Here is a 27,836-nt window from a genome sequence, read left to right on the forward strand (position 1 = left end):
GATGCTAGTTTGGGTGAGTACTGCAAAATCCTTTGGTTAAATGCAAATTCAGAACTGCAGATTATTTTGTTCTGGTGTGTTCAGTGCCCTGCTTGTGCTCACTGCCCACATTTCCATGGGACAAACGCTCACTTTAACTAAAGGTCAGACATCACAAGAACAAATATAAAGTGTTGGTGTTAGTAACCACGCCAGCAATGTGAATTTGTGGTAGCCTGTTCAGGAGAGAGAAGTGATGTCACAGAAATTGCATGGTGGATCTCTACAACAGGTTGAAATACAAAGGGCAGGCTGGGGGGCAAAAGGATCAGGGGAAAATGTAACCAAATCATTCTGAATAAGAGAGTACCTTGAATAAAAAGCAAAGAGAGTACCTTGAGTAAAAAGCAGAACTATCCACAACCCACAAACCAAGGTAAAAGTACTTGATTAACTGTTGTGTCTGGTGTCAGGTCTGTGCTACAGCACCTCACAGGGCAGTGTGAGGTTTTAAAAAGGAGATGCTTGTAAAGCACCTGCAGGATATGAAGAGCCACATGGTCTCTGTCTCAGCCACATGGTCTAGTTGATTGGATAGGGCTGGGTGCTAGGTTGGACTGGATGATCTTGGAGGTCTCTTCCAACCTGGTTGAGTCTATGATTTCCCATGCCACTGGCTACAAGCAAAGGTCAGCTTCTGTTTCCCCATGTCACCTCTACCTTCTTAAACAAACAGGAACTGGCCCTGGCCTAACTGTTAAAGCCCACACAGAGATTCTGCCTCAGAAATTAACTCTAAGGCATTTTGGTTCTTGGCTTCTAAGAGCATAAGACTCAGCAGAGTTTGTGAAAGTTCTACCAACCCTGACAAAGCACTTTTGGTGCTGTACAGGTTGAGGGGTCAAGTGAAACAAACATTTTTACTACTGAGTCACTCTGCTCCTTCAGAGGTATCACATAACATCTGTGGGCATCAGCTGATTCAGTGTTACAGAAAGGAAGGTCCAAACAGGATAGATGTCAGGTCAGGAGAGACCTGTGTAAATGGGGTGAAGAGTGATCTTGCAAACCTCTCAGGCACTTAACATCTGTGGGCATCAGCTGATTCAGTTTTACAGAAAGGAAGGTCCAAACAGGATAGATCTCAGGAGAGACCTGTGTAAACGGGGTGAGGAGTGGTCTTACAAACCTTTCAGGCACAAAAAGTCAAACTAAACTCTTGTGCTAGCCCCAGGGAAGGGAGGGCACTCACCAGCCACTTATGCTCTAGGCCAGGATTGAGTTTTCACTGTTCAGGTTATCTCCAGGAGTTGATTGAAATGAAAAGGCAGCTAAGACCCTGCTGAACACTGGTTGAGATATGTGTCCATGAGGGTCCCACAGCTCACAGTTACCATTGCTCTGGTGGTATCCCTTCATTTCAGTGGAGTTTCCTCTTCTCTTACCCAAAGCATGTGCTGAAAGAGAAATGCAGTGGCCTAAAGTCTCAGACTGTGCAGTTTAAAGTCCTGATGAATCAGTTGATATCTGGCAAAATGTTCTTTTTCCTTGACATGATGCAAGCTTATCTATCCAAAAGAGAAGTCTTTGCAAGTGAAGTGGAAGCTGACTCAGCCCTACAGCTAGATATGACAAAACCAGAAGAGCCACCCTCAGTTACGAGCTGGTAGGTCAAATTAAGACATGCCATAAATCATGGTAGAAAGGACACATGAGCAAGTGCTTATTATGGCTTCTGTACTGTGGAGAGTGAGATATGTGGTAGTAGCAGCAGCAGAACTTATTCTAGAGCTCAGGACAGGAGAAGTTTAACTGCAGAAACCTTCTGGTTAAAGTTCTTACTACAGCTTTCTACCTTAGGCTGCCAAGTTGGTTCCTCCATCTCTACATTGGCTGTTTGATCTGTTTCCAAACCCCTTCCTCCTTTTAGGTGCCTTCTGACTTCAGCTCGTTTTGCCAGGCTGCCAGAGAGTGCTGCAGAGGAAGTTGGGCAGGCTGCTCAAAGGCTCACTCACATTTCAGGGCCAGATGCCATTGCTGTGCATGCAGAACATGCCCTTGTCCTTGGGGAACGGAAAACTGTGACTCCTTCTACAAACTAATCACAGACCACTGCAGCCCTTCTCAGCTCCTCTGCTCCAGCATAACACTGCACACCTTCAGAGACCTGCTGGTTAAAAATGAGCTGGGAAGATAGCAAGAGGAAATCAACATTCATGCATTACTTCAGTCTGAAGGTACTGCCCATGAAAACCTGAGGACTCAGGCTCAGAAGAGCTGTAGGTTAGGCAGCAGCCATGCAGACTGCCCTGCACAGGCCTTCTGATGGCTCTTACTTTGCTTGGATATATCTTCTCCAAAGTCTAAGTAGGTCATCTACCCAACTTTCCCTTAATTTACCCCATTATCAGGAATGAAAGTTTGGTGACAAGGCTTTGCCTTAGGGAATCCAGGCCTTTAAATGCACCCTCCTGTGCTTGCATGCACACGCAGTGCACCCAAAGTAAAAACTCACTGGGAAGACCACAGAACCAGAAAATCATTAAGGTTGGAAAAGATTTCTAAGATCATGAAGTCCAGCTGTCCAGCCCAACAACATCACACCCACTAAACCATGTCTCAGAGTGCTGTGTCTGCACATTTTTTGAACACTTCCAGGGATAGTGACTCTACCACCTCCCTGGGCAGCCAAGGATGACCCAGCCTCTCCCTTACTGATGCAAAGCAGTAACAAAATCCATCTTAAATAACTGGTAGGCAAAGTGAGGGCCCAGGTAAGGAACTGAGGCTAAAGAGTGAAGCAGATGCATCTGGACTGATTCTGAGAGCGATGGACACTGTGGTTGCAATCAGATACAACTTAGGTCCAAGCTGAGAGGCAGAAGACAGTTCACACTGTGGCACATATCCAAAGAGATCAGGTGCAAAAGCAACAGCTTCTGGAGCCTTGAGCCACACTGTTCATGGATTATGGTTGCAGCCACATAAAACTGAAGTTGCAAGCTGCAAACTCCTGGGTGTGCCTCCAGAGAAACACCCCAAGAATTTTATTTCATATTTTCCCCTTGGTTTTGGTTTTTATTTTGCTGTGCAATCTCATGAAACATACACCACAAGCTGTTTAAGAGTCTGGCTGACCTCCTTCATAGAGCAGCAAAGAAACTCCTCTTATATTTAGAAGCCTTCTTCTAGGGTTACATATCAAGATACATGCACGCTGCTGTTTTGCAGCACGCAGCTGCCCTGTAAGAAGCGAAAGATGCTAACATGATCCAGGAGCTGAGGCCAGCAATTTCAAGTTTCCATCTGTCTCTGCCTGTAACACATGCAGGAAGGAAAAGAGAGCTGGACTTCAGGTATTAGTTGGTGCCTTCAGCATGCAGGAGGACTGCACCAAAAAAAAATATGGAAGCCTGGAGCAGCTTTGTGCGAGGAAGAGTCAATTCACCTGCCCAGGACACAGGTGTTGAGCTGAAGCATATTTTACTGCTCGCTTCACACCCCTCAGCCCCTCTTAATGAGTTACAGAATCACAGAGACATTCTGATTGGAAAAGACCTCAGGATCAGCAAGTCCAATGTTACAAAGTTCACCCTTAAAACATATCCTCAAGTACCACAACCAAATGACTTTTGGGTTGGTGACTCCACCTGGGCAGCTCATTCCAATGCCTGACCACTCTTGCTGGGAAAAAAAATGTTTCCTAATGTCCAGTCTAAACCTACCCAGTGGCAGCTTGAGGCCATTTCCTCTTGTTCTATCACTGTTTACCTGTGAGACCAGCAGCAGCCTCTCCACAACATCCTTTCAGGCAGCTGTAGACAGCATTGAGGTCTCCCCTCAGCCTCCACTTTTTCAAACTAAGCAACCCCAGCTCCCTCAGAGCCCCAGCTCCCTCTAGCATTATCTCATTGCTGTCTACAACTACCTGAAGGGAGGCTGTGGCCAGGTGGAGTTGGTCTCTTCTCCCAGGAAAGGAGCAACAGAACAAGGGGACACAGTCTCAAGTTGTGCCAGGGGAGGTCTAGGCTGGATGTTAGGAGGAAGTTGTTGCCAGAGGGTGCTTGGCATTGGAATGGGCTGCCCAGGGGGGTGGTGGAGTCACCGTCCCTGGAGGGTTCAAAAAAAGACTGGATAAGGCACTTAGTGCCATGGTCTGGTTGATTGGCTAGGGCTGGGTGCTGGGTTGGCCTGGATGAGCTTGGAGTTCTCTTCCAACCTGGATGGTTCTATTCCATTATTCAGAACACATTATTCAGGCATGAATTCTTCAGTCAGACAACCACATTCTGCCTTCAGCACCCACTGCTGTCACCAGGGGTCTTGCTGATTTGGGCAGTCAGATGTCATTTAGCTTCCCTATGTTTGATGCCTCTCTTTTTTTATGGGTCTGTCCTGCCTGCAGCAGAATGGTTTGGTTGTACAAGACTCACATTCACTTCCAGCACAGGCTGTGTTTGACTGCATTTCTCAAGCATAGTTGAAAATTTATGTAAATATAAATAAATGAAGAGAACTGATAGCAGTACATTAGTAAAGCAAAAGTAAGATTACCTATGACACAGAAGCACTAAAGGACATTAGAGGAACTGCTGCATTTTCCCCTCTCTGTCACATTAAGTGGTTTAATATAAAGCCTTTATTTTTATACCAATCAATAGCACTGTAAGGTAGCAACATTTATCTTCAGAAGCACTGAAGATACAAGGGCTCAATTCTCAATTATATTAAGAGCAAGACTTCAAAGATATTTATGAGCATTAAGATGCAAGTTACATTTCCAGTATGGTTTTCAAAAGCATCTGAACAAGTCAGGTGTCTGCCTCCTATTGATCTAAACTCTTGTTAGGCACTTTCAAACCATACTGCAAGTTGCCTATCCCTACCCTCCAGTGCCCAAGCAACTTTGGAAGTCGTTCTCCCCTCTCCCACCACTAGCTGTGGTGTGGGTTACAGTAGAGGATGTCAGCATTTTGCAGAAAGATGAACATTTCTGTACACAGCTTGATTTTTGTACCCCGACATAGAAAGCTTACTACAGCAATCCAATGGCTTTGACACCAGCAATTCACCGTGGTGAAAATCTGAACTTTGCTACCTGCTGAGAGATCTCCTTTGGTGATGTCATTTCATAGAACCATAGAATCAACCAGGTTGGAAGAGAGCTCCAAGCTCATGCAGGCCAACCTAGCACCCAGCTCTGTCCAATCAACCAGACCATGGCACTAAGTGCCCCAGCCAGGCTTTGTCAAAACACCTCCAGGGATGGTGACTCCACCACCTCCCTGGGCAGCCCATTCCAGTAACAAATCACTCTCTCTGCGAAGAATTTCCTCCTAACATCCAGCCTCTACCTCCCCTGGCACAACTTGAGACTGTGTCCCATTGTTCTCATGCTGGCTGCCTGGGAAAAGAAATTTGCCAACTTCATGGCAGGAAAGCCCAAAGAGATCACCAAGGGCATGTTTGGAAAAGGCCTCACCACTCTTTCTGGATGCTATTTTGAAAACAAAGCAAAAAACCTACATTTCATTTTCTATCACAGTATGTTAGGGGCTGGAAGGGACCTTGGAAGATCATCTAGTCCAACAGTCTTAGCTTGCCTAAACTCCCTTGGTAGTCAGTGAAGTGTATTTCAGGCCATGCTCTTCTCCATTCCCCTCAGTCAAGTTGTGTTAATACCAAAATGAAAAGCTGTTTTAGCCAAAAAGCCTGTAAAACTTGCTTGCTGGCACAGGTTTAGCAGAATGAACTCAACATTTGAGAATATAAGTGTATGGATTTCATCTTTTGAAAAGAGACATAAGGAATTAAGAGAACCTTACTGCTGCTAGCAGGTAATAAAAAGTGTGGTACAGAAGGATGCTCAATTAAAAATAACTTTCGATCCTTGCTGATATTCTGAGCATTAACTCATCTCTAGCAACTTCTGGATGTAGTAGCTACAGTACAGACTGCTTGTACAGTATTATGCAGGCCAGAAATCCTGCTTTTGCTCTGATTAATTTGATTCTGAAGTTGTGCAAGGTGTTGGAAAATGGGATATTACCCTTTAAGACAGAAGAGGAAAGACACTTCCCACATAACAGAACGGACATGAATTAAAAGTAATTTTATTCCACTTCTCAATGACAGTTCTACCATATCTGATAATAAGGCAAGCTACTAAAAGTCCCACAAGACATATCAGACCATTGGAAGAGTATTCAGAAACCAAAAAAAAGAGGAGTTCACAGAACAGCCAATTCTTGAGATCATCAAAATCAGTAGCAAGTTTTCCACGTGGGCAAATTCGATCAGTGTTAAGTGCTGAAGAAATCAACTGATTTCACCCAGTGCTCCTGAAGTTTTATACTGGAGTCATTAAGGACAGGTGATGCTTCACTGACTTCAATGAGAAACAGAATTTGGCAGAAAGAAAAGCAGAAAAGCACATTAGAAGTATAATATCAAGGCACAGAAAAGACATGCTACTTTCAGGCATATGTTTTAACAGGGAAAGGTTTCTGGGAGATGACTTTTTTCCTTTTTAATAGGTAGTTGTACTCCTGCCAGGCATCATCCTTTTCTCACTTGCACCTGCAAAACTCCCATGTGTTTCTGGGTAGCCAGTCCAGATGTATGTCAGTGCAAGGAGAGTAATTTGGCATAGCTTGCTTGAAGATGTAGTGACAATTAGAGCAAATGGAGCAACAACTGCTGAAGATGTAGCCATCCGCCACAACGCTCGCCAGAGCTTACTCCTTTTAACATGGAACATTGATGTGACAAAAGGAAAGTATTCTTTTAGACTGTTCAGCTCCTACAAATCAGCTGCCCCCTGCTAAATTTTCATCAAGTACCAAGAAACTGCAGTAAATCAGAGGCAGGTTCTGTAACCTGTGGCTGTCCACTGAGTGACACATTAGGATCAGCAAGAGTGGATGTGACTTTGTGTGAGGGTACAGAAGTCTGCCCATCTCTAACTGCACTGGGCTATAGACTGCTCATAGCAAGATGAAGGATAAACTAAACAAAAAAGGTATGAGCAAAGCAGAACACAATGAGAGTGTGTGACTAGCTAGATAACAAAGGGATGGAGAAGAACATCTATTTAAAAAGATCTTTTGGCAGGTTAAAAAAAATAGGAACTTTTTACACAGGTGATGTTTAAAGAGGAAAATATGATCAGTGCAACTCGAATGCGGGACTGGAGCTCAGACAAGGGACTTCAACAACAAAAGACAACAAAACAAAACCAAATATGGATGCTATGGAAGAAGAGTGTCTCTTAATAATCAAGTGATTGAAATCGGTCCCAGGTGGTTAAAAATCCAAGGTAAAGACCTGAAAGCTGAGGATGACAGAAGAAAGCAGCTGCTGAGTCAGAGGACGCCCACGGCATTATAAAATCACAGAGCAGGATAAGATCACAAACCCATGGTTACAACTGTGTTATGCTGAGACTCTTTTAAAGCAATAAAAAAATCCTTAATGGCCTGATCCAAAACCCACTGCAGGCAACAGGAGTTGTTCTACCAGCTTCAGCGAGCTGTGCATCAGATCTTACATTGTGCACTATCAACAGTCCAGATAGGTTGGCTTTGTCTGGCTAAGGTCAGCCAGGGAACGTCATGGATCCAGCATACATTCCATGTAAATGAGGAAGAAAAGGGAGTTGTTAGGGTAAGATCTCATTATACACTAGGGTAAAAGAGAAAGTGCTGCTTTACACTGAGGGGCTCTTATAAATAAATGATTTTGAAAACCTGGTCACGCCATGCTGATTAACTAACTGCACAATCAGTCCATCCACCAGCAACATGCCTCTGCAGACTTGTAGGGTCAGACCTAACAGTCTGGAATGAAGGGTTTCCTTCTCCTCTTCTTTCATCCCCTCTTGAGATGTACATGATGATATCCTCCAAGTGCAGTCCTGGTCTTCAGATAGCATGCTGCAAGGACACAGAAATATGTATTTTTAAAGGAGGAAAAAGAGAGAGAGTTTGCCTCATGAGTTTAAATTATTAATTCTACAGATCTAATGGATACATTATGCCACATTAGTGGCACTTGTTCTCTTAAACATCCCTCTAGATTAGTGGTTCAATACAGTTTTGAATCAGAGAGCTAAGTTTCTAATGGCACTGGTCACCTGTCAATCCGAACTGCAGTTTTAAACTGGGTTACCTAAGCCAATACAATGGGCTCTGGTTTGACAAAGGTTCAGGAGACCAACAGTGTCTCTGCTTCCTTGAAGTGGTGCACAAACCAGCCAGCCACAAAGAATACTTTCAGCAGTTAGATAGCTCAGGAAATACAACAGCAACACAGGACTGCTGTTTAAAAAGACTGAGCAACCTCTCTGATGCTTCTGCATTAGAAAAAGAAAAGATCCCCTCAAATCCCTGCTTGGAAGCAGGATTCAGACATTACCCATAGGTGCACTTATCTCATTGGCTTATCCCTGGCTGCTGGGCTCTCTGCTGGTGTTGGAGAGACCTTCTCCATCCAGCAGCTACCTTTCAGCAGCTCTTTAAAGAGAAATTTAGGACATGAAGCACTAAACGGTAACTATATCCTGCAGAGAGCATAACTCTTTTGTTGACTCTCTCTTGGATGCTACTCAGGACTACTCCAGTGGGCAGACCCTATTGTGGGGACATTTCCTCCATACACGGATGAAACATCTGGGGCAGAATTGCTAATGTGGTTTGCTGAGGAAATGAGGCTGATGTAATCACATTGCCTCTGGGCATCTAAGTGAGTCTGCCCACTACTCAGCCTCTAAGATGACTAAACACCTCTGATAAGCAGGTGGAGGGCTTTCAGCTCTTACATTTTACAAATCCAGTAGAAAGAAGTAGAGTATCAAGTTAGGGCCCTTACTGAAGCAGCAGAATGAATCAAGAATTAATGTGGGTAAAAGACAAGAGGAATGACTGTGCTCTGGCAGGTCAGTCCCTGCAGGGGAAGGCAGGTAGTGTTTCTTGACTCCTTTTTTTCCTGTGGTAAGGCACAGATGATGGGATTGGCAGTTTAAAGATCTGCAGGCTGGCTGTGTAGTTCCAGTCATTTTACTGGCACTCAGTTTATTCTGTCTCTGAGAGACAGTCAGTGAAATGGCTGCAAAGGCTTTTGAGAGCCTCAGGAAGGGGCCAGCAGAGGTGTTAAAAATAATCCTGCATGTCTTCTCCCTTGAAGAATTCTTTCTAAGTAGCAAGAAAAACACATGTATACACCTGTCCTTGGTGACCAGTCTAAAAGCTTCCTCCTTTTCCTTCTCCCAGTAATTACCAGTGCTTGAATGAAGACCCTACTGATTATGAAACAGTATAAGCCAGGACTTTCCAAGCAGCCTGTCTGTCTGTCTGTCTTTCTCTGAAGCCATGCTGACAGGTGGTATTTCTGTGGCTTCCCTGGGGTGAAGATCTAGGATCAAGTGAGGTTAAAGAAGGGGTTAGAAGTTCACACTGCTCTACAAAAGCATTAAAATATCATAGTGGTTTGCATGAAACTCCAGAGTCACAGAACACAACTACCCTTCTCATGTCCCTTATCACCAGAAGATATTTCTACCCTGCCTCTGGCCCTGAGGTTCCAAATAGACAATGAACTTCTGGCATGAATTACAGGTCTTGGACACTGGTCTATTGTCAGGAGTCTTTTGTATTGCTTTCCTTCAGTACTTTGGCTACCTTTCCTCATACCAAAACTGTGGCTCAGTCAGAGCTCTAAAAAGAGAACCCCAAAGTTTGTCTTTACTTCACTCTAACACCTCTCACTAGTTCTCCATGTTTCTACTTGACTCACTCCTACTGGCCTAGACTGAAGAGAACCAGTGAGGTGCACAAAAGGCATGGACTTTTTATGATATATTTGTGTCTCACTTGGGGAAAAAAAAAACCCTTGTGTGAGCTCTAGTTCTGTCCTGAGCAGCATTTCCAAGTGTCACTCAGACACCAGAGTCTAAAAATGTATGTGCTGTAAGAAGCTGCAGACTGTTTCAGACTACTAACAGGTTGTGCAGCAAACCCAGCAATGGAATGAGGGTGATATTTCTCCCTTTGCTATGTCCAGGGTGATATCTCCTCCTTTTATTATGTCCAGGATGATATTTCTCCCTTTTCTGTCTCCCAGCTCTGGAAATCTGCAGCTTAGGAACTTTCCTAGCCCGAGATTATATCTGCATCTTTGTGTTAAAGATTTTTCTGGTAACTTCACTCATTGCTGGTTCAAATCTTTGATGGTGTTTTTTGTATCCACAGCAACCAGAAGGAATAAGTCCTCCAGCTGCATTGTACATCACATGGAAAAGTACCTCTTTGTTTCACTCTTTATTTCACTGCCTTAGATTCCTAAGTCTCTCTTTCCCAAGCCAAAGAGATTGTGTCCGTTTTGCCTGTCCACATATAGAGCTTTTTTCCATACACTGCAGGCTCTCTCCTTTTGTGTATGTAACACATCTTTCTCAAGACAAGGACATCAGAACTAGAGGCAGGATTCAGGATGTGGCTCGCAGCTGAGTGTCTCCTGTCACCAGCTATCTTGCCATTCACTCTCTAGATGGGCATATTAGAGACAACTAAGGCCACATGCAGGTTATGGCACACAGCTTTGTGCTGTTCCAGCTTGTAGTGATGTCTTCTTATGGAAGACAAATATGTCCCTTTGCATTTCCTATTGGATATCATGCCTATGGGCACATGTGCAGGGCTGGATTCCGTGGTGACACCAATACCAGCTTAAGTGATACCCAAGCAAGCAGTGAAAATTAATTCCATGTTCAGGACCTGTGGGGTAGGAGTGGAGGAGAAGCTGACAGAAGAGAGCTACAGAATGGAGTAAGACTAAATTTGGTCTAGTGTGGAATGAGGGACAGCCCTGATTCAGCACACACCACAGCTTATCCCTCAGTGATTCCTCAGCATCATGAGGAACACACCAGTTTACACTGATCAAGACAGACAAGTTTTATTGCTGGCTTAACTCCAGTGATGCAAGCAACAGCTTCTCCTTGCCTGCATTCTGGGTCATGAACGTGGAAGGTAGATGATTCCCAAGTGTTGGCAAGCCCTGTTCTGGGCTACACATATACATATGTATTTATATATGCATCACTATATATCTTAATACCTGTTTGCTAAAGATAACACAGTGTAAAAGACCAGTGAGGCTCCCCAAGGCAGCAGCAGAAACCCCAAGTTGTCTTAGCACTGAGGAAACCTTCAGAATGCCAAGTCAAGGCTGTTTCTTCCACACAGATGTAGGTCTCACCTGCTGTCATTGCTGTGCTATTGTTGTTCTGCAACTGAAGAAATCAAAGAAGTCATGGAATGAAGCTCAGGTCTCAGGGGTGGGAATTTCCTGAGAAGTGAAAGTCTTTCTTCTTCCCAAGCCTACCAGTATCAGGGGTATTATTGGGGGTATAATGTCACTGTTTGTCAAAGCAGGAATTTCTTGCTCTTCATCTTTCTGCAGCTTCTACCATTTCTACCCTCAACACCCCTGGCTAAACATTTTCCTCCTGGCTGAAACCTGTGGAGTACCATGGGAGCCCTCCTCAACTCTGCTTCAAGCACAGATGGAATGTGGAGTGGGTTTGGGTTCTGAAAAGCCAGAAGAAGAGATGTGGGAAGAAATGGTAACTTTGGTTGGAATTTTTAATAGGCCTGTGGTTTTGATACTCAGAGGCTACTGAAATTCAGCATGCTAGGCACTGACCTCATGGAATTGGTCTTCTAGAAACACCTTTCCTAGAGAGGAAATTGCTTTCCAGTGAATGCTGAAGGACTCTGCATCCAGATGAAGAAGTGTTTCAGGGCTCAGTCCACAGTGGTTTCAATGAGAGGTGCTCAGAAGTGGCAAAGGGGTTTTAGCAATTAAGTTGTGAGCTTGCACAGAAAGAAATGCAGAAACTCTGTTGGAGACACCAAAGGACTACTTGGGACTGTGCAACGGTGGTGGTGGGGACAGGGCACTGTCCCCAGAAGTGCTGGAGCAACTCTCTGGCATATTGGAAGCCTTGACCAAGATGGAACTTCAGAAGGAGGATGCAGCAGTCCAGGTTGCAGCTACAAGTCTGTCTGCTGCCTGTCTTTGGGGTTGAGGTGTTGAAGGCCTGTCCAGTGAGAGCTGTACTCTGGCTGGAGCACTGTGTCTCCAGGGATGAGGGCTTCAGGAGGAGGTGAGCAGACTGCAGACCATGAGGATGAACAGTGAGGAGACCAGTAAGGTCTTCACAGAGACTCTGCAAAGGAGAGTGCCTAAGCTCTACAAAGCAAAGAATGAACAACTGAAGACCACACTTGAAAAGAGCTGTTCCATGGAGGGGAAGGCCTGAAGTCTGTGACTTCTGGAAGGACAAGACAGGTTCCTTCTTGGCCTGCAGACCCTCCAGTACATGTGTAACCAGCCCCCTGGGCAAAGGTTAGAATTTGTTTTGAAGAAGACCTAAGAGCCAGCTGAGCCTGAACCAAGTTTCTGTACCAAGAGGAAAAGTTGTGGAACAACTGACAGAAAACTCCCTCCTGCCAAGCTGACTTGGATGTCTCAGGTTTGTTGCTTTCAAGAAGCTCTGACTTGGGATGCTGTGGAAGAACCCCTAAGGACCATCCAACCCTCAAACTCATTATGCCTTGCATCCTGGGTGTTGTCAGCAGGAGCATGGATAAATCAGAATGAGCTAGTGAAATTCATCACAGGGTTACTCAAGTAACACCTCTGTGAGGAGCTCTAAGGAGAGATATGTAAGAATATAGAAGGAGAATAAAAGGCTGTGCTCCTGATGGTAATTTGCAGTGAGACTTTGAAGATCAAAAGAAGTGACATGACTGTCAGCAGGTTAATATGGTAGCTGATGAATTTCATGTGAATAAACAGCACAGTAGTGAGTCCTGGAAGAGTCAAGCTTTTCATGTGTATTGCTGAAGCCTAACTTTCAGGAGAAATGCATGTGCAGGTCATGGAAACATCACTTCTGTGCCTAACAGTAGTCAAATCAAGTTACAAGACTGACTGTCATATTATTCTATTAAGGCTATTTTGCACTGTCTTACTAATACTGAAGCATATATATTAAAGTTAGCACACAGGTAATTTACAATCACTCCACATTAACTGAGTGCAAAGTGGCTGTCAGTAACTATTCATGACCAGGGGTATGAATGGGTGTGAGAGAACTGCATGGGCCATGCAGTGCCATCCAGACTGATGACTGGCATGTCAAACTCAAAGGCAACTTAGAATAGAATGTAAATGTCCAAGGATAAAGCAACAATGGGGACTCAGGTAGATAACTGCAGAGGCCAGTTGAGTGCTGCTGTCACTCATCCTCCCAGCAGAAATTCCTGTCAAATACTGTCCTAGAAGTGAGGGCACTTTGGAGGGTAAGAGGTGAGAGGGAGAAAAAGAGTAGTAAAGAGAGTAAAAAAGCCAGAGAGCAGGGAGAATCCAGTAAACACTGAGTCCTCACAAAACTCTAAGTATCAGTTGGCCAAGAGACTTCAATAGAAACTAGTCACTGAATGCAGAAATCAATAGTCCAGCAGTGTGCTGGCTCCCAGGCATCTGACAGTGTTTCCAGCTAGCACAAGAGATTTTCCTCTTGAAAACAAAGCCCCAAACTGATTTTAAAAATCCTTGAAAGAGAACTTAGGAGAACACCATAAAGCTGTCTTACACTGACTTACTGCTGCTTACCTCCTCGAGGACAGGACAGAGAGAAGGTGCTTACTGTGTCCAGTTCTGGGCTCCTCAATTCAAGACAGATGTTGAGATACTGGAACATGGCCAGAGAAGGGCAATGAAGCTGGTGAGGGGCTTGGAGGGGCCCTGTGAGGAGAGGCTGAGGGAGCTGGGGGTGTGCAGCCTGAAGAAGAGGAAGCTTAGGGCAGACCTCACTGCTGCCTACAACTACCTGAAGGGAGGATGTAGCCAAGTGGGGGTTGGTTTCTTCTCCCAGACATCCAGCAACAGAACAAGGGAACACAGTCTCAAGTTGTGCCAGGGGGAGGTCTAGGCTGGATGTTAAGAGGAAGTTCTTCCCAGAGAGTGATTGGCATTGGAATGGGCTGCCCAGGGAGGTGGTGGAATCGCCGTCCCTGGAAGTGTTCAAGCCAAGCCTGTATGAGGCACTTAATGCCATGGTCTGGTTGATTGGCCAGGGCTGGGTGCTAGGTTGGACTGTCTGAGCTTGGAGCTCTCTTCCAGCCTGGCTGATTGTATGATTCTATGCTAAGTACCACCGAGAGCTGGTGGTGGGCACAAAGAAGCAGACACATTCAGCGCACACGGTCCTACTGCAGCAGAAGTGAAATGCTGACTGCAAGTAAACATAGGTAGTGTGCCCTAGTTAATGTGAATGCTTCAGGTCAGTGTGGTCTGTCATTCCTCAGGCTGCCCTTCTCTCCTCCTACATGAAAAAAAAATACTGCTATCCTTGCCTGAGAAATGATGAGTAAGGCAGTAGAGGCAAGCAGAGGAATTTATTGCTGCTCTCAGTTACAAGACTTGGCACATCCTGCCTGAAGTGACTTGGTTTTCAGTCTGTGAGCAAGCTGAACCAAAACGATTCAATGCTTGTAAAATGCAGGGGAAATTAATGGATATACAGCAAGCTCTGGATTCTGTGGCACCATCCACTAATATCCTACAGAAATGGAGCTCATCTCCACTACCTTCCCTGGGGCTCAGTATGGAGTACTCCAAGTTTTTGCCTGCATGTTTAAGCAGCTACTCCCCTCTGCTCCCTGGAGACATTTGCATTTCAGTGGTGGATGAGATGAACTCTGTTTATAGGTTATACATACATTAGCACAGTGCACTAAAAGATTCTACAAACCAACTAAGCAACAATAAAGTGATTTTAAATGGTTATTTTTCCTGGGATTTGCACATTACTATGGAGAAAAGAACACACTGTTGCACAACCTTAAGAAAGGATATTAATTCTCTAATTATTCTTGTCCTCTTTTCCAGCTAAGTTTATAATCCTCCTGGGTAAACACTGTGTATACTGAGATTAATTAGTTGAGTTGCTATGCTATTGTTCCAGGTGTCCCAAATTGGTTACACAGCATGGAGAGTGAAAAACCTTACCTCACAGCAAGCTAGGTCTAAATTACTTTTGTGGTCATTTATGATGTAGTTATGTTCATCTGAATATCAAACAATAAAATAACAGTTGATTGCTGAAGATACATTGGACAGATTATGAGAGTGGAAAGTGGCACCTGGGGACTCTGTTACCTGAAATCTCAAAATCTCTCTGGATTGATCTTGCAGATAGTGAAAATGAGTCTCTCATGAGACCCCATCTGGAGCACTGTGTACAGTTCTGGAGCCCCCAACACAAGAAGGACATGGAACTGTTGGAGCAAGTCCAGAAGAGGTCACGGAGATGCTCAGAGGGCTGGAGCAGCTCTGCTGTGAGGACAGGCTACAAAAGTTAGGGTTGTGCTGCCTGGAGAAGAGAAAGCTTTGAGAAGACCTTGGAGTGGCCTTCCAGTATCTGAAGAGGGCTACAGGAGGGCCAGGTAGGGACTATTGACAAGGCTTTGTAATGGCAGGACGAGGAGTAATGGGTTTAAACTGGCAGAGGGAAGATTTAAACTGGAAAAGGGAAGGTTTAAACTGGATGTTAGGAAGAAGTTGTTTGCAGTGAGGGTGGTGAGACACTGGCACAGGTTGCCCAGGGAGGCTGTGGAGCACAGAAGCACCCAATGTGATCAAAGATCAAAGATTCTGTGCTCCACAACCTCCCTGGAGGTGTTCAAGACGAGGTTGGATGAGGCCTTGAACAACCTGTTCTAGTGGGAGGTGTCCCTGCCTATGGTGGTGGGTTGGAACTGGCTGATCTTTGAGGTCCCTTCCAAGCTAAACCATTCTATAATTCTAAAAAAAAACTCAAAAAGCAGCTGCCCAAATTGGAAGAGCCTCCAGGAGCTGCAGGAGTTTCTAGAAACCCCACTGCTGCTAAGACACAGTCGCTTGCATTTAACCACAGACAAGAGAATCTCCAAATTACCAAACAAGCAAGAATGGCTCTTTTAGCAAACAGGCAGGCAGCTCCCAGTTTTAACATCACTTGGTACAGCCTTTAGTTTTGCATTCTGAAGCACAGGACTGCTTGCAACAGAACCAGCAGTGTTCTGCTTACCGTTGTGAAATGAACTACGCAGTAGATCCCGATGACGACAAGGCCAATGATGATCGATGCCACGGCCACCCAGAGCGCGTTGCGACCCAGTCTTTTTGACCCTTCTATATCTCCTTGATTATAACTGTTTAGAGCCTGTGGAAGAACAACAGAGAGCTTGTGACTTTTATTTCCCCCCCTCCAATCAACAGATATCTGTACCCAAGCCGAAAGCACTGCTTTGAACTGAGTACATGGGTGATGTAGAAAGGATTTCGGTGAATGGTGACTTGCCTCTTGGATATAAACGTCCAGTGCCAGCAGTCCCAGGTGAGCAGGGCAAGGCAGTCTTCTGCTCTGGTCATTGCCAGTAGATTTACTGCTTAGGAATGTGCTAGTTTGAAGCTAGCTTTGGTGAGAAAAACTAGATTACAGGCTGTGAAAGGGAAACAACGGTGATGTCTACTTCACTCAAAGGCTTGCTGAGATGTAGGAGAACAAGAGTATAAACTTAGATAAAGCAATCAGGCACTGACTGGGCTTTGAGCTGCATTGCTCTCTAACCTCACTTTCTGTCTCTCTGATTAATCCACTTGCTTCCTAACCCCCCTGGCTAACCCTCCATTCTTCCTTGGGGCACAAGGCAACATCTGGGGTAAGGCAGAGGGGTGGGAGAAGGTGGAAGTGTGGTTGGGAGCCCCTCCTGGGGACTCAGGTTTCTGGGAGGGGAGTTGTGTTTCTGTATTACCTTTTAGCTTGTCTATTTCTGTCTATAACTGTATATACTGTAAATATCTGCTTGTATATTGTGCTAAGCTTCATTCAATGTCCAGAGCCACTGAGTCTAGTCTGGGTGATTTACAAAGTGAGGGGAGGCAGGGAACACCCAAACCACTACAAGGAAGAAGTTCTTTGCAGGTTGCCCAGGGAGGCTGTGGATGCTCTCTCCCTGGAGGTGTTCAATGCCAGGCTAGATGATGCCTTGAGTGACCTGTTCTAGCAGGAGGTGTCCCTGCCTATGGTAAGGGGTTGGAACTGGATGAGCTTTGAGGTTCCTTCCAACCTAAACTAGTCTATGATGATTTCATTGCAGGTACAGCTCTTTTGTTTTCAGTGGTGAGACTGTGTGATGAGTTTTCTTGGAACACATCAGCATAACGGCTATCAAACCAACTCTAATTCACCTATCTGCATTGATCAGTAGCTTTTATCTCTGCAAAGATCCTATCTGTGAATTGTTTTAGCTGGCCACTTCATGAGCAGTGAAATAAATGCTCATGTTTTGTAGGAGCACACACATGGAAAGGAGCATAACTAGGCTGCACTTTTACAGAAAGCCTCAGGGAAACTGCTTATAAAAAGCTTGTTGACTCCTTTCTTATTTTTCCAGAGTTTCACCTTTCAAAACAAAGTTTGAAGATGCAGCAGGGAGTCTGCTGATGGTGGTGAAAAGACAAATCTGGATTCTCTGCACAGGATCTCTGAACAGCATCTTTGTGGGCTTGAGATGCTGTCCCCTCGTGTTTTTGGAGCACACTGATAATTATTATCATCTACATCCTGAGGGATGCATCAGACATAGGAATATTATCTCAACATGCTTGAGTTTATCTCTAGTTACCCATGATTTGGCAGCTGCTTTGTATTTGTTGCATGCAGAGATTGCAAACTGTGATAGGACCACTCTGACCTTCAGGTCTTTTGTGAGTCAGGCTGGGGGTTTTTCTGACTTCTTTTTTTTCCATTTAACCAGACTATTTTTAAGAGAATAGATTCAGTAAAAGGAGCACTGAAGTATTCTAGAATATGAGTCTAACAAAGTTTGTAACAACTTCTCCCCAAGAATAAGATGCTATCAAAGAATTAGTATTATTACTAAGAACTATTTTGTAAGATCAGGAGAGTTTGACACCATAAAGGATGCCACCAAGTCCAGACTTCTTTATCAGATCATGCTATTGAACTATCTCAGCACAATCCCTTGGGGAATCAGATCTTACAAAAGTGCTTTTGTTCTGAATCACTTTTTGTAGCAAAGACAGAATGGCTTAAAACAGTGAAGATCTGAGGCTGTGGAGATCAGGAAAGGAATGAACTTCAGAGGATAAAAGTATTGTTGTAGGGCTGAGCAGAAAAAATAATTAGGGACATTATCTGTGTGTGTTCTGTCGATTAGTGAGCACACAGAAGTTAATGGCCTAGATGCAGCCTTGCTGTTAGCACTGCAGTAAGACTGCTCGTGCCAAGACAGTCCCAAAGCAATGAAACCTGTATTGCTGGAACTGCATCTTAAGGATAAGTGCAGGAACTTTATTCTCTGGTGTCTTAAGAAAGGCTGAGCTGCTGATGCACTCTTGCCCTTAAAGAGAGTACTGATACATTTCTTCTCTTCCTGGAAGCCTACATGCCTAAACATTTCTCTGGCTTATTTCCCTTAAGAATACTGCTATTACCCGTGCTCTGCTGTCAAATTCTGTTGAGTAGCAGACTGAAAGGATGCAGTGGGCAAAGTGGAAGAGACGGGAATGAGATGGGAATGAGACGGGAATGAGACAGGCACAAAACACATAGATAAGGTGATGTCACCTCTGATTCTCCACTAGTGTGGCCTCCTGCTACAAAGAGTGGTTGGCACAGTTCCTTTCAACTAAGTTATTCCACTGTTTTCAGCAGTCCTGCCCACAGAAGAGCTTTCTGAGGCTTGGTCAAAACACATTTGGGAAGGTAAATAAAAGCAGTATCAGAGGAAAACGGCTTGTCCTCGAGGAAGCTGACTTTTCCTGCTGCCTCTGTTAGCAACTATGAATGTGGGCAAGGCTACATGGAGAAACTTAGGGAAGCACCACTAACACCCCAGCCCTGACTTTGTTCTCCCCATCCAGCAAAGAGCTCACTTTGCATGACATCTAGAGAGTAGTCCTGCAAACAGTCTAAATTCAGTTCCCCACACATGATCTCGAGTGAGACATTTGTAAGCAAGACTTGGCAGCACCAGTCTGCAGTTCTGTGCAATTTTACTAAGGTACTTAGGAAGTCTGGAGAATGTCCATCTGATTTCTGCAGGTACTAAATAAATAATTCACTCTCTGCACTTCAATAAATAATGTCACAATGAAGAGAGAGGAAATAGCATTAATGATAAAGAAGAGGATTTGGGAGAGGCAGGAAGGAGACAAGTTTCTTTATTAAGAGGTTTAAATTAAATGGCATAAATTAGCATTCAAGGAAAAAAAGAGGTTTGGGGCAGTGGTTGGGGTCTGATGCAAAGCTCTTTGAATTAGTTTACTTCCACCTGCTTTGAAGGGCCTCTGGATGAAGCTTTCAGTTTTCCAAGTCAGATGAACAACTGTCAAAGCCTTAAATGCCACATCTGTTAATTTCCAAGGGCTAGGCAATATATACAGAATACAACAAGTGTGCCACATTTGGCCTGTCCAACTTCTGAAACAAGTTTCAGTCATTTTCACCCTAATACCATAGGATTTCTCAGGTTTCTGCTACCTCGCTCACTATGAAGTCATAAACTAAATTAAAGCCAGAGTTCTGCAGCTGCTTATTTACTTGAGCAACCTCAGTGACTTCACCAGGTTCACACACATCTATTTATAAAAGATATTCTCAGTTCAACAATGAAACAGTTTAACCTCATATGAACAGGAATTTGTTGAATTAGCTACGAGCTATTAAACCTTTTCAACATGCATTTTCTGTTTCACATTCCCAAAGCACTGCTGGCAAAAGCAGGAAGAATACTGAATGGCTACAGAAATCCTGCTCTACATCTCTTATAAAACCTAAGCTTATCAGACTGAGGCTCTCTGATCACCATTTTCTAGGCTTTCCACGAGCCAGGCTGTGACAAACCTTATCTGGCTGTCCCTGGCAATGAGACACTCTAGTTCAGAGCAATGGAAGAACGAGACATGCTGGCTCACTGTGACTCCTCACTACTAGCACAACCTACAGGGAAAGAGAAAAAAGAGGAGGGACTCAGAGAGCAAGTCAGAACCAGGCTTGATCTCTACTTTCAGTGCAATGGGGCTGGCAGTTGATGAGCAGGACACAATGAGGGGAGTTTGGTCTGCAGGCTGTATAGTGGCATGAAAACGAGCCCTGGATTTCATGATCCTGAGGGTCTTTTCCAACCCAGATGTTTCTGTGATTCTGTGTCTCTGGCAACAGGGTGAAAGTGATGTTGCAAAGGAAAAGCTCACCAGCTTGCAAAAATAAAGACCATGCAAAAGTGTGTAAGACCAGCTGATGCCCCTTGTTGTTTAATACCTCTGAAGCAGAGAGAGAGTCACTTCTGTATGATGTTAGATGTTTAGGTATCTATGAGCTACTTTAAAAGAGTTGTATTAATAATAAAAGTGTTCCAAATAAACCTTCTAAAAGAGAAGTACTACTGTACAGGAGCACTGGTCACTGTGCTAGCCACTGACCTGACCAGCACACTGTACTAGACTCACTATGGTCCCAGTTAGAGGAGGTGACCTCCTCAGAAAGCAAGTCCTACCCTTTGCTGTTCCACAACTTCTACCACTTGCTTGCTAGTTGTCTCTGCAGAGGGAAACTAATGCACAGACAAGGCATCTGAATCCAAAGGTAACAAATGCAGTTGAAGAACTTGCTACTATCAGAGGCAGGTGAGCCAGGATTGTCACAGCTTGACAATGTTGTTTGAAACATGCAAATGATTCAACAGAAATGTGTCAACATAAAGAGGGAATTAGAAGCCAACCATCCAGCAGAAACAGCTTTCAAGAGTCTGTTTTGAAGTTGTGAATAATCATCAAAGGTCTTATGGATTTAGATGACTGGTCTGATGTACAGATTCTTTGAAATAAAGACAACCAAAGGTGCTGTGCTGGGAAGGGCCAAAAAAGTCTGTTCAATTTTCAGTCACCAGTGCTGGTGTAAGAAATGTCTGAGGGATTTTTCAGTTTTCCCTCAGCCTCCTCCTAGTTCTGCTGCAATTAATCAGATACAGCCAGAGCTGAGTCTCAGGTACAACTGGCAGTTCACTTACAGGTTAAGTGCTCTTTGGGTTCACAATAGGGGGAAAAGACACCACACTGCAGATAAGGAGCCAAAGAGTTCAGTGGCACAATGCCTTCCACAGAGAAGTCTCTTTCATCATATCAACCTCTTGACTTGGTACCTGCACCCTGTGCTCCTGTTCTGATGCTTGTGGTTTCACCTATGTGAGAAAGAACAGAGACAATCCAAGTGGAGCACCTCTGGGGTTAAGTGGTACCGACTAATGGTAACACAACATGACATAGCTGCTGGAAGCAACAGGAAGCAGGAGAACTGAAGGCATCTGGCTGGAACTGCAGAAGAGTACTGAAGAGAACAGTAATCCTGGACCATGAGGAATTCAGATCTCCATGGGATAAAAATGCCAAGCAATCCTCACACCTGCAAGTGACCAGCAGCTAGTTTGAGGGGGCTGCTCTTGTAATGCCAAAGCATCAACATGATGATGCCATTAAATCTCCATCCTACTCACTATCCTCTTACAGTTGTCATGAGAAAGAGCTTTCTTTCACAAAGGAGGTAAGGAACAAGAATAGGTTATTATTGCAAAAGGGAGAACTTGGGAGAGATTGAGTCTAAAAATATAGTCAAGGAGGTAAGATCTGAAGTGGCAAGGTTTGTGCCCCTAAAGGTGAGAAAGAAGTGAGGAAACTAGTGCTGGAGTTGTAAATGGGGCAGCAGAAGAGACTGAAGACATATCTGTCATTTAATTGGGGGGTGTGTTAGAACTCCACTTTTAGAGTGGAAGCGTTGTCTGAATTGAGAGCACTTAAGGAGGGCATGACACAAGCTAACAGGGTGCTGAGGCATGCCACTCTAGAAGGCAACAGGACTTTACCTTCCAGGCCCATGCTAGGCAGAGGAAGTTTATGGAGAACACCACTTTTATGGGTCTTTATGTTTTCTGATATAAGATCTCAGGCAAGTTTTGCAGGCTATAAAGGCATCTTCTATGAGAAAAGGAGTAATTCCCTCTCGTACCTCAGTGTTAACCCTTACCAACTGCAGGAAACAAGCTGAGCAGAGGGAGAGAGGATGAAGATCCCAGAGGAAGTATAGAAATATAACCAGCATAGGTTTAAATGTCAGAACCTGGGACTGAGATTAATGGAGCAATTGCAGGCTGCAGCTCTAAATTGCAGGGGAGTCAGGCTGTGGAAGAGAAGTTGGATGTTATTTTCATGGGCAAGAAGAGGTTTTAGGTAAGAACAATGTTGAAACAGAATGGATTTGCATACGGTGGAGTTTATTGGTTTGGCTTTTGTCTCCCTCCTTCAAGGGACTGGGCAGCTGAAGACCTGCACAGACTGTTTAGCATTCAGGAAGTGCTCTTCCCACCCTGGTTTCTACATATCCCCTGGTGATGGTTACTTAATCCTGACTCCAAAAGCCTGCCTGAACTTCAACTAGGGCGTAGGTGGAGATTTCTCCATATGGGGTGTAAAAATCTTTAGAGGCCAAATTCTGCCCTTGACAGTTAACTTCTGTGCAGCCCTATTGCTTTGGTGAAAGGACTATCACAGTGAACAGATGCTCACAGCCCCAGATCATCAGCTCTCATTACTTTATATAGCACCCTAAGTGTCCACAGACAGAAAGGATGCTGGGTACCACAGCAGAAACAAATCTTCTCAATCAAAGAAAAAAGCTTGTTGTGAAGCTAACAACAAACAAACATATACAAAAAGGAAGTCATAGCTAATATTTATCCAGACAAAAAAGGCTGTGAAAATGACTTTGGAATAGCTCCTTTAAGTAATTTTCCAAGCTTAAGTATTTATCCCAATATTTAAGTGTGATTTCTGATCGATCATACTAGTTTTAAGAGGGCACTTTAGTGTATTTCAGGTATAGACAATTATTCTTATGGCTAATTGCAAAAGAAACAACTATATTTTTACTTACCTTTTCAGCCTGGCTGTGAGAGAAAAGGATGATACTAAACAACATGTTTTAAACCCTTTTCAGCTCCTAATCAGCAGAAATATGGTGCAGTATTACTGATCATGGATGCTGTTAGAAAAGTCTGGATCTGACTGCAGCTTTTGACTCAGAAAAGAAGATTGTCTTCTAACAGGATTGCTGTTAAGGACTGTACAAAACACTTCCAGGTCTGTTCTCTCAATGTATGCAGTACTCAATTTTGTAAGGGTTTTTTTGCTAACCATCTACAATTGTTATTGTGTGTATTATTCTAGCAAGTAGTACAGGCTAAAGAACTTTACTGGAAAAAAACCTGCTTCTATCATCTTTAACTAGATGAAGTAGAAACCGCATAGGCTCCTTTGCAAATCTGCCCCCACAGCTACCACTTTCACATGGAGCTACTGTACCCAGCTCAGTGTGCAAGTCTGTCGATGTAACTAACTTCCCTCCCTTGTACTGAAAACTTGAACTGCCTTCGCTCCGCAGTTTGTATCCTCCGCTAAATGGACACGCTGAGGCTGCCGATGCCTTCGTGCTCGCTGCCTCTCCAAACTTTGCCCGCAGCCGCCCGGGACAAGCGGTTAGAAAGGATGTCCGTAACCCTGACAGCTCCTTCAGCCCCGCTCTGCTCCTGCGAGTCCCGGGCCGGGCCGGTGCGGGGAGCGGGAGGTCGCCCCGCCGAGCACCAACCCGAGGCGAAGGTCGCCTGGGCACCCGGCGGAGTGCTACTCACCATGACGGCAAAGACGAAGGCGACGATGTTGACGGGATAGGCGGGACAGAAGCAGGAGAGGATGCTGAGGAGCAGGTAGTTCTTGGGCCGCGGCTGCGGCGGCCCGTCGGGCAACTCATCCTCGATGTTGGTCTCGGGGCTGTTCTCCAGAGCCCTCTTGATGTCGGTACCGGCGGGGAGCGCGGACATGGGGCTGCGGTGCGGCGCGGCGGGCGGCTGGAAGAGCCCAGCGCCGCGCACCGGGCAGGCGTGACCCGGCGCGGCGCCGAGCCAAGGGAGCCGCCCGGCACGGCACGGCACGGCACGGCGCCTCCCCGGGACGGCACCGGCAGTGCTGCGGGGCGGGGTGGGGGGGCCGGCACCGGCAGCGCCCCTTCTGCCGAACGTCAACTCAGGGCAGGAAAGAGGAGAGAGGCAAGCAAACGAACGCCGTTGAGGCTTTCCAGCGCCGAGTCCCGGCCGCCGCTGGCTGGAGCCGGGCAGCGGGGGGAGCTCCCCGAGTGCCCCTGTCCTGTCTCCCAGAAGCCTCCCCCCTGCCCCTGGCACGGAGGGTCTGGAGCCACGGAGCCTTCGGCTGATCTGGGGGTACGTGAACGGCTGAATGACTTTAACTGTGTTGGCACTGCCCCGGGGAGAACTTCTCCGTGCTCTTCACTCCCGTTCCCAGTGTCAGCCTCAGCAACTGCCTGTGAATCTGGCCTGGATTTGTTATTTCCTAGCGCAAATGACCTGCCAGACTTCACAAAACCCTTCAAGACTGCTAGAAAATAACCATCTTAAAGCAGTGTGGTGGCTCAGGCCCAGAGAATTTTGGCCAGATTTTAGCAGGTGATTCAGTCCTTACTGAACATCAAGGTGAAATCTACTTGGGTGGATGCAGGAAGAGGAGCAAGGAAAGGAATCTTTATCATCTCCAAACCCCACCATATAAGAGCAAACCATAAACCAAGTAAATTAATTTCTGCTTCCACCATAGCTTTGAAGTTGGTGAGGAAAAGTATGGCAGACTGAACGCAGAGAGGAAGTGGCTCTGTTTCTGCCATGTGATATAAGGGAAAAAAAGGACTTTCAACCTGCCTGCAGCATCAGGAGAATGGAGAACCTTCTGATCAGATGAAGGCTGGAGCTGAGGTTTTGCTCGGGCTGGCCCCCCCTGACAGCCTTTGATTAATTAAAGTTCCAGAAAGCAGTGAGGGGTGTTCAGAGCTTTATGAATGAGCTGCTCTTGTCATGGGGAGTTTTACAATTGACTTGAATGGAGCCACAGCTTCTCATTTCCTACAATATAAAACACAGTCATCACAGTAAGGCCATAAGAAATAGAGGTGCAGTATTTCTACTTTCATAGACATTAATCATCTCTCAGCTGCACGCCTGGAATAATACCCAAATGTCAAAAGAAAAGGTTCTGTATCTTCAGAGAAGAGTAAGAAATACCAAGTTACAGCTGCTTGCCAACATACCCATTAGTGTGCAGGCACAAGCTCTCTGGGGCTGTAAAATCTGATATGTCTGCTCTCAGGGGACTTTAAACACAGTCACCAGACAAGCTCAGCAAACAGTTCACATCACACCACACAATTACTTTCAGAATTGATTTTGGTAGGGATGGAGACCATGGATGTACTCTCTGCAAGGGATCAGCATCTTCTAGGGGCACCCAAGCCTTTAATCCATGAGAACACTTTCAGGAGAACACTGTAATGGCTGAATGAGCTTGAGTTTGTCTGTAGTTCAAACACCCACAGGTAAAGACAGACCTATCAGCAGGTGTGTGCATGAGAACATCCAGCTCACATGGGGCAGCTGGAGCCATTCACGTTGGATATGGGAAGCACACCACAAAGCTGCTGGCATATCAGCTCTATAGAAAAGGCAAAGTTGCGTGCAGAGATGAACCAGGCAGACTTGAAACTGGAAAGCATGTAGATTCTTACTGTCTAAGGTCAGACAGTCAAAGTGCCTCTACGGGGGACCTCCAAGAGGCTGATTCAGAGACTGGCAGACTTACCAGTCACACCAAGTCAACCAAATCTTTCTCAGAGGACTCTTGGCTCTGTTAAGTTGGACCACATGAGTCCTTTCTCCCAGGTCTCTCAAACACGCAGACCTGACAGTAGAGCCTGGGATTCCTTGTGCATTTCTAGAAACAGCAAAGTTTAATTGTTCAAAGGAGGCTGCTAAGGGTTGTTAATGGACTGCAAAGAAAGCAGGAGACAGGAAGTGGTGAGATGTGTGGAGCTACAAAAGATATTGCAGATATTCAGGGCAATTTGTGATAATGAGAGCTCATTAAGAGGTTCTTGAGACGAAGGTTCTGTCATGAGGCAGTTACTCTGGCTGAATGTAGTGGTTTGTTTTATGTAGAAGATGGGTTAAAATCCAAGAAGTATATCCTGTCAGGACAAGACTGATTAAATTTTAAATGGCACTGACTTGTAGCCATTTAGGGAAGAAAAAGGAGGTATTGAGCCAACATTTTGGTTTCGCAGCCTGCAGCGATGGAGGGCAGTTGTATTCCTCAGAGCCTGGGAAAGGTTCTTACCTCAGAAGGAAGAAGCACTGTACTGAGATGGCTCAGCAGAAAGCTGTGAAAATTAAGACTATTAAATGAGAGTTTTTAAGATGTGGTTCCATGAAGAACAATCATAAAAATAGCCCTCCAAGAGAATGAGTCAGAGCACCCAACATTCTTGCCTACAGCCTTGCACTTTAAGCTGAGTCTTGAAAAAGAAACTGATCACTCTGCACAGAGTGGAGATCTTCCCAGTGACAGGAGTAAGGCAAGATGCTGGGTAAATGGTTTCTCATGATGGGCAAAGCAGATGGGCCAGAGACATGGTGGTTTCAAGGCTTCTTTTTCTTAAAGGTCTTCTCCCCCTTATTTCAGAGGGTGCTAAACCTTGACAGAAGGATTTGTTGTGAGGCAGAATATGGTCCTTTCACCACACTTTGCTGTATCATTGGCTGGTGGGACTCTCCTCAAAGGTGTGTGCATGGCTTGTGGTGGTTCTGGAAAGAAGTTGCAGTGTTTACACACACAGAGAAACCAGAAATGGTAGTTTAACAGACAGGTTGGGACTAACAGGTATGCCCAGATGTCACGATACAAGAAGCTTCCTACTGGTCCTCCACAGCACTAAAAGAGCAGAGTCTCCACAAATCCTGAGGACTATGAACTCAAGTGCAGTCATGTCAGAAGGAGCTGATGGGAGCTTGTACTGGCCTGACAGACTGGTCACTTGGGCTTGGCTTCCCCTGCTCAGTGTGAGGCGAGGGAGGCATTTCCAGATCACAGTTCTTGCTGGAACAGTGTGGCAAACTGGCCTTACTTCTGCCATCTAGCTTAGTGCTCTGACTCTTCCCCTTCCCAAAAAGAGGAGAAGGGACACACAAAAAGGAATGGATGCCTCCCACATTCTGAACAGCAGTATTTCAGTTTGCTTTGAAGTATTCTTCTACAGAGAAGCAGGGGAAGACTGCCCCACCCTTTTACTTTTAAAGCTAATTCTGTATCGGGCCATTCTGCTCTTGATAAGTAGATGGAAATATCCCTACTCTGCTCGATCTTCATTATCAAGATTGTCAGCCTATTTATCAACTCAGAGATCATGGCTATGAAGGAATAAAGACAGAACAGCACAGTTGGTTCATTCTTGTTGCTAGCAAATTATAAAGACATTTGCATCCCCAAAGCAGCTATTGGAGGGCAATGACTCCACACCCATTCCCAGCCAGCAATGCCATGTGAACCAGTGTCTCTACGGTCTCCAGCTTTTCCTCTGTGCTTTAAGCAAAGCAGACTTACTGCTAAATCAGTCCTTTCTTCTGTACGCTTTGTACAGCTCAGTGTCCAAATCTGCATTGCACTGTTAGGTCTTTGCTTAGAAGCCTCTATTTATAGTGAACTGAGGTGAGCTGTCTTCACTTCTGCCTGAACTTCAAGTGCAGAAAACATTCTATACTTCTTTTCATCTTTTTTGAGGTTAAACCCACGTACCTCCAACAGTTTGGAGTTTTCAGGCTTTGGACCAGAACTCT

The 27,836-nt window shown here is 45.1% G+C and overlaps 1 protein-coding gene across 1 annotated transcript; it reads right to left on the minus strand.

The window, feature by feature from the left end:
• Nucleotides 1-6,207: 6,207 nt before the first annotated feature.
• On the minus strand, nt 6,208-24,075 carry TMEM233 (transmembrane protein 233). Its single transcript, XM_064168223.1, has 3 exons — nt 23,796-24,075; nt 16,118-16,252; nt 6,208-7,913 (listed from the first exon to the last, which is right to left on the minus strand). Exons 1-3 carry the CDS (start codon nt 23,982-23,984, stop codon nt 7,902-7,904), a joined length of 336 nt encoding a protein of 111 aa, XP_064024293.1. The 5' UTR covers nt 23,985-24,075; the 3' UTR covers nt 6,208-7,901.
• Nucleotides 24,076-27,836: the final 3,761 nt, after the last annotated feature.

The sequence above is a fragment of the Pogoniulus pusillus genome, chromosome 30 (assembly GCF_015220805.1).
Source record: "Pogoniulus pusillus isolate bPogPus1 chromosome 30, bPogPus1.pri, whole genome shotgun sequence".
NCBI classification, from domain to species: Eukaryota; Metazoa; Chordata; class Aves; order Piciformes; family Lybiidae; genus Pogoniulus; species Pogoniulus pusillus.

Coding starts and splice junctions, on each gene's coding strand:
- TMEM233 (XM_064168223.1), bottom strand. CDS start 23,984: ATGTCCGCGCTCCCCGCCGGTACCGACATCAAGAGGGCTCTGGAGAAC. Junction 16,253..23,795: donor CCTTCGTCTTTGCCGTCATG/GTGAGTAGCACT, acceptor GTTCTTCCACAG/GCTCTAAACAGTTATAATCA.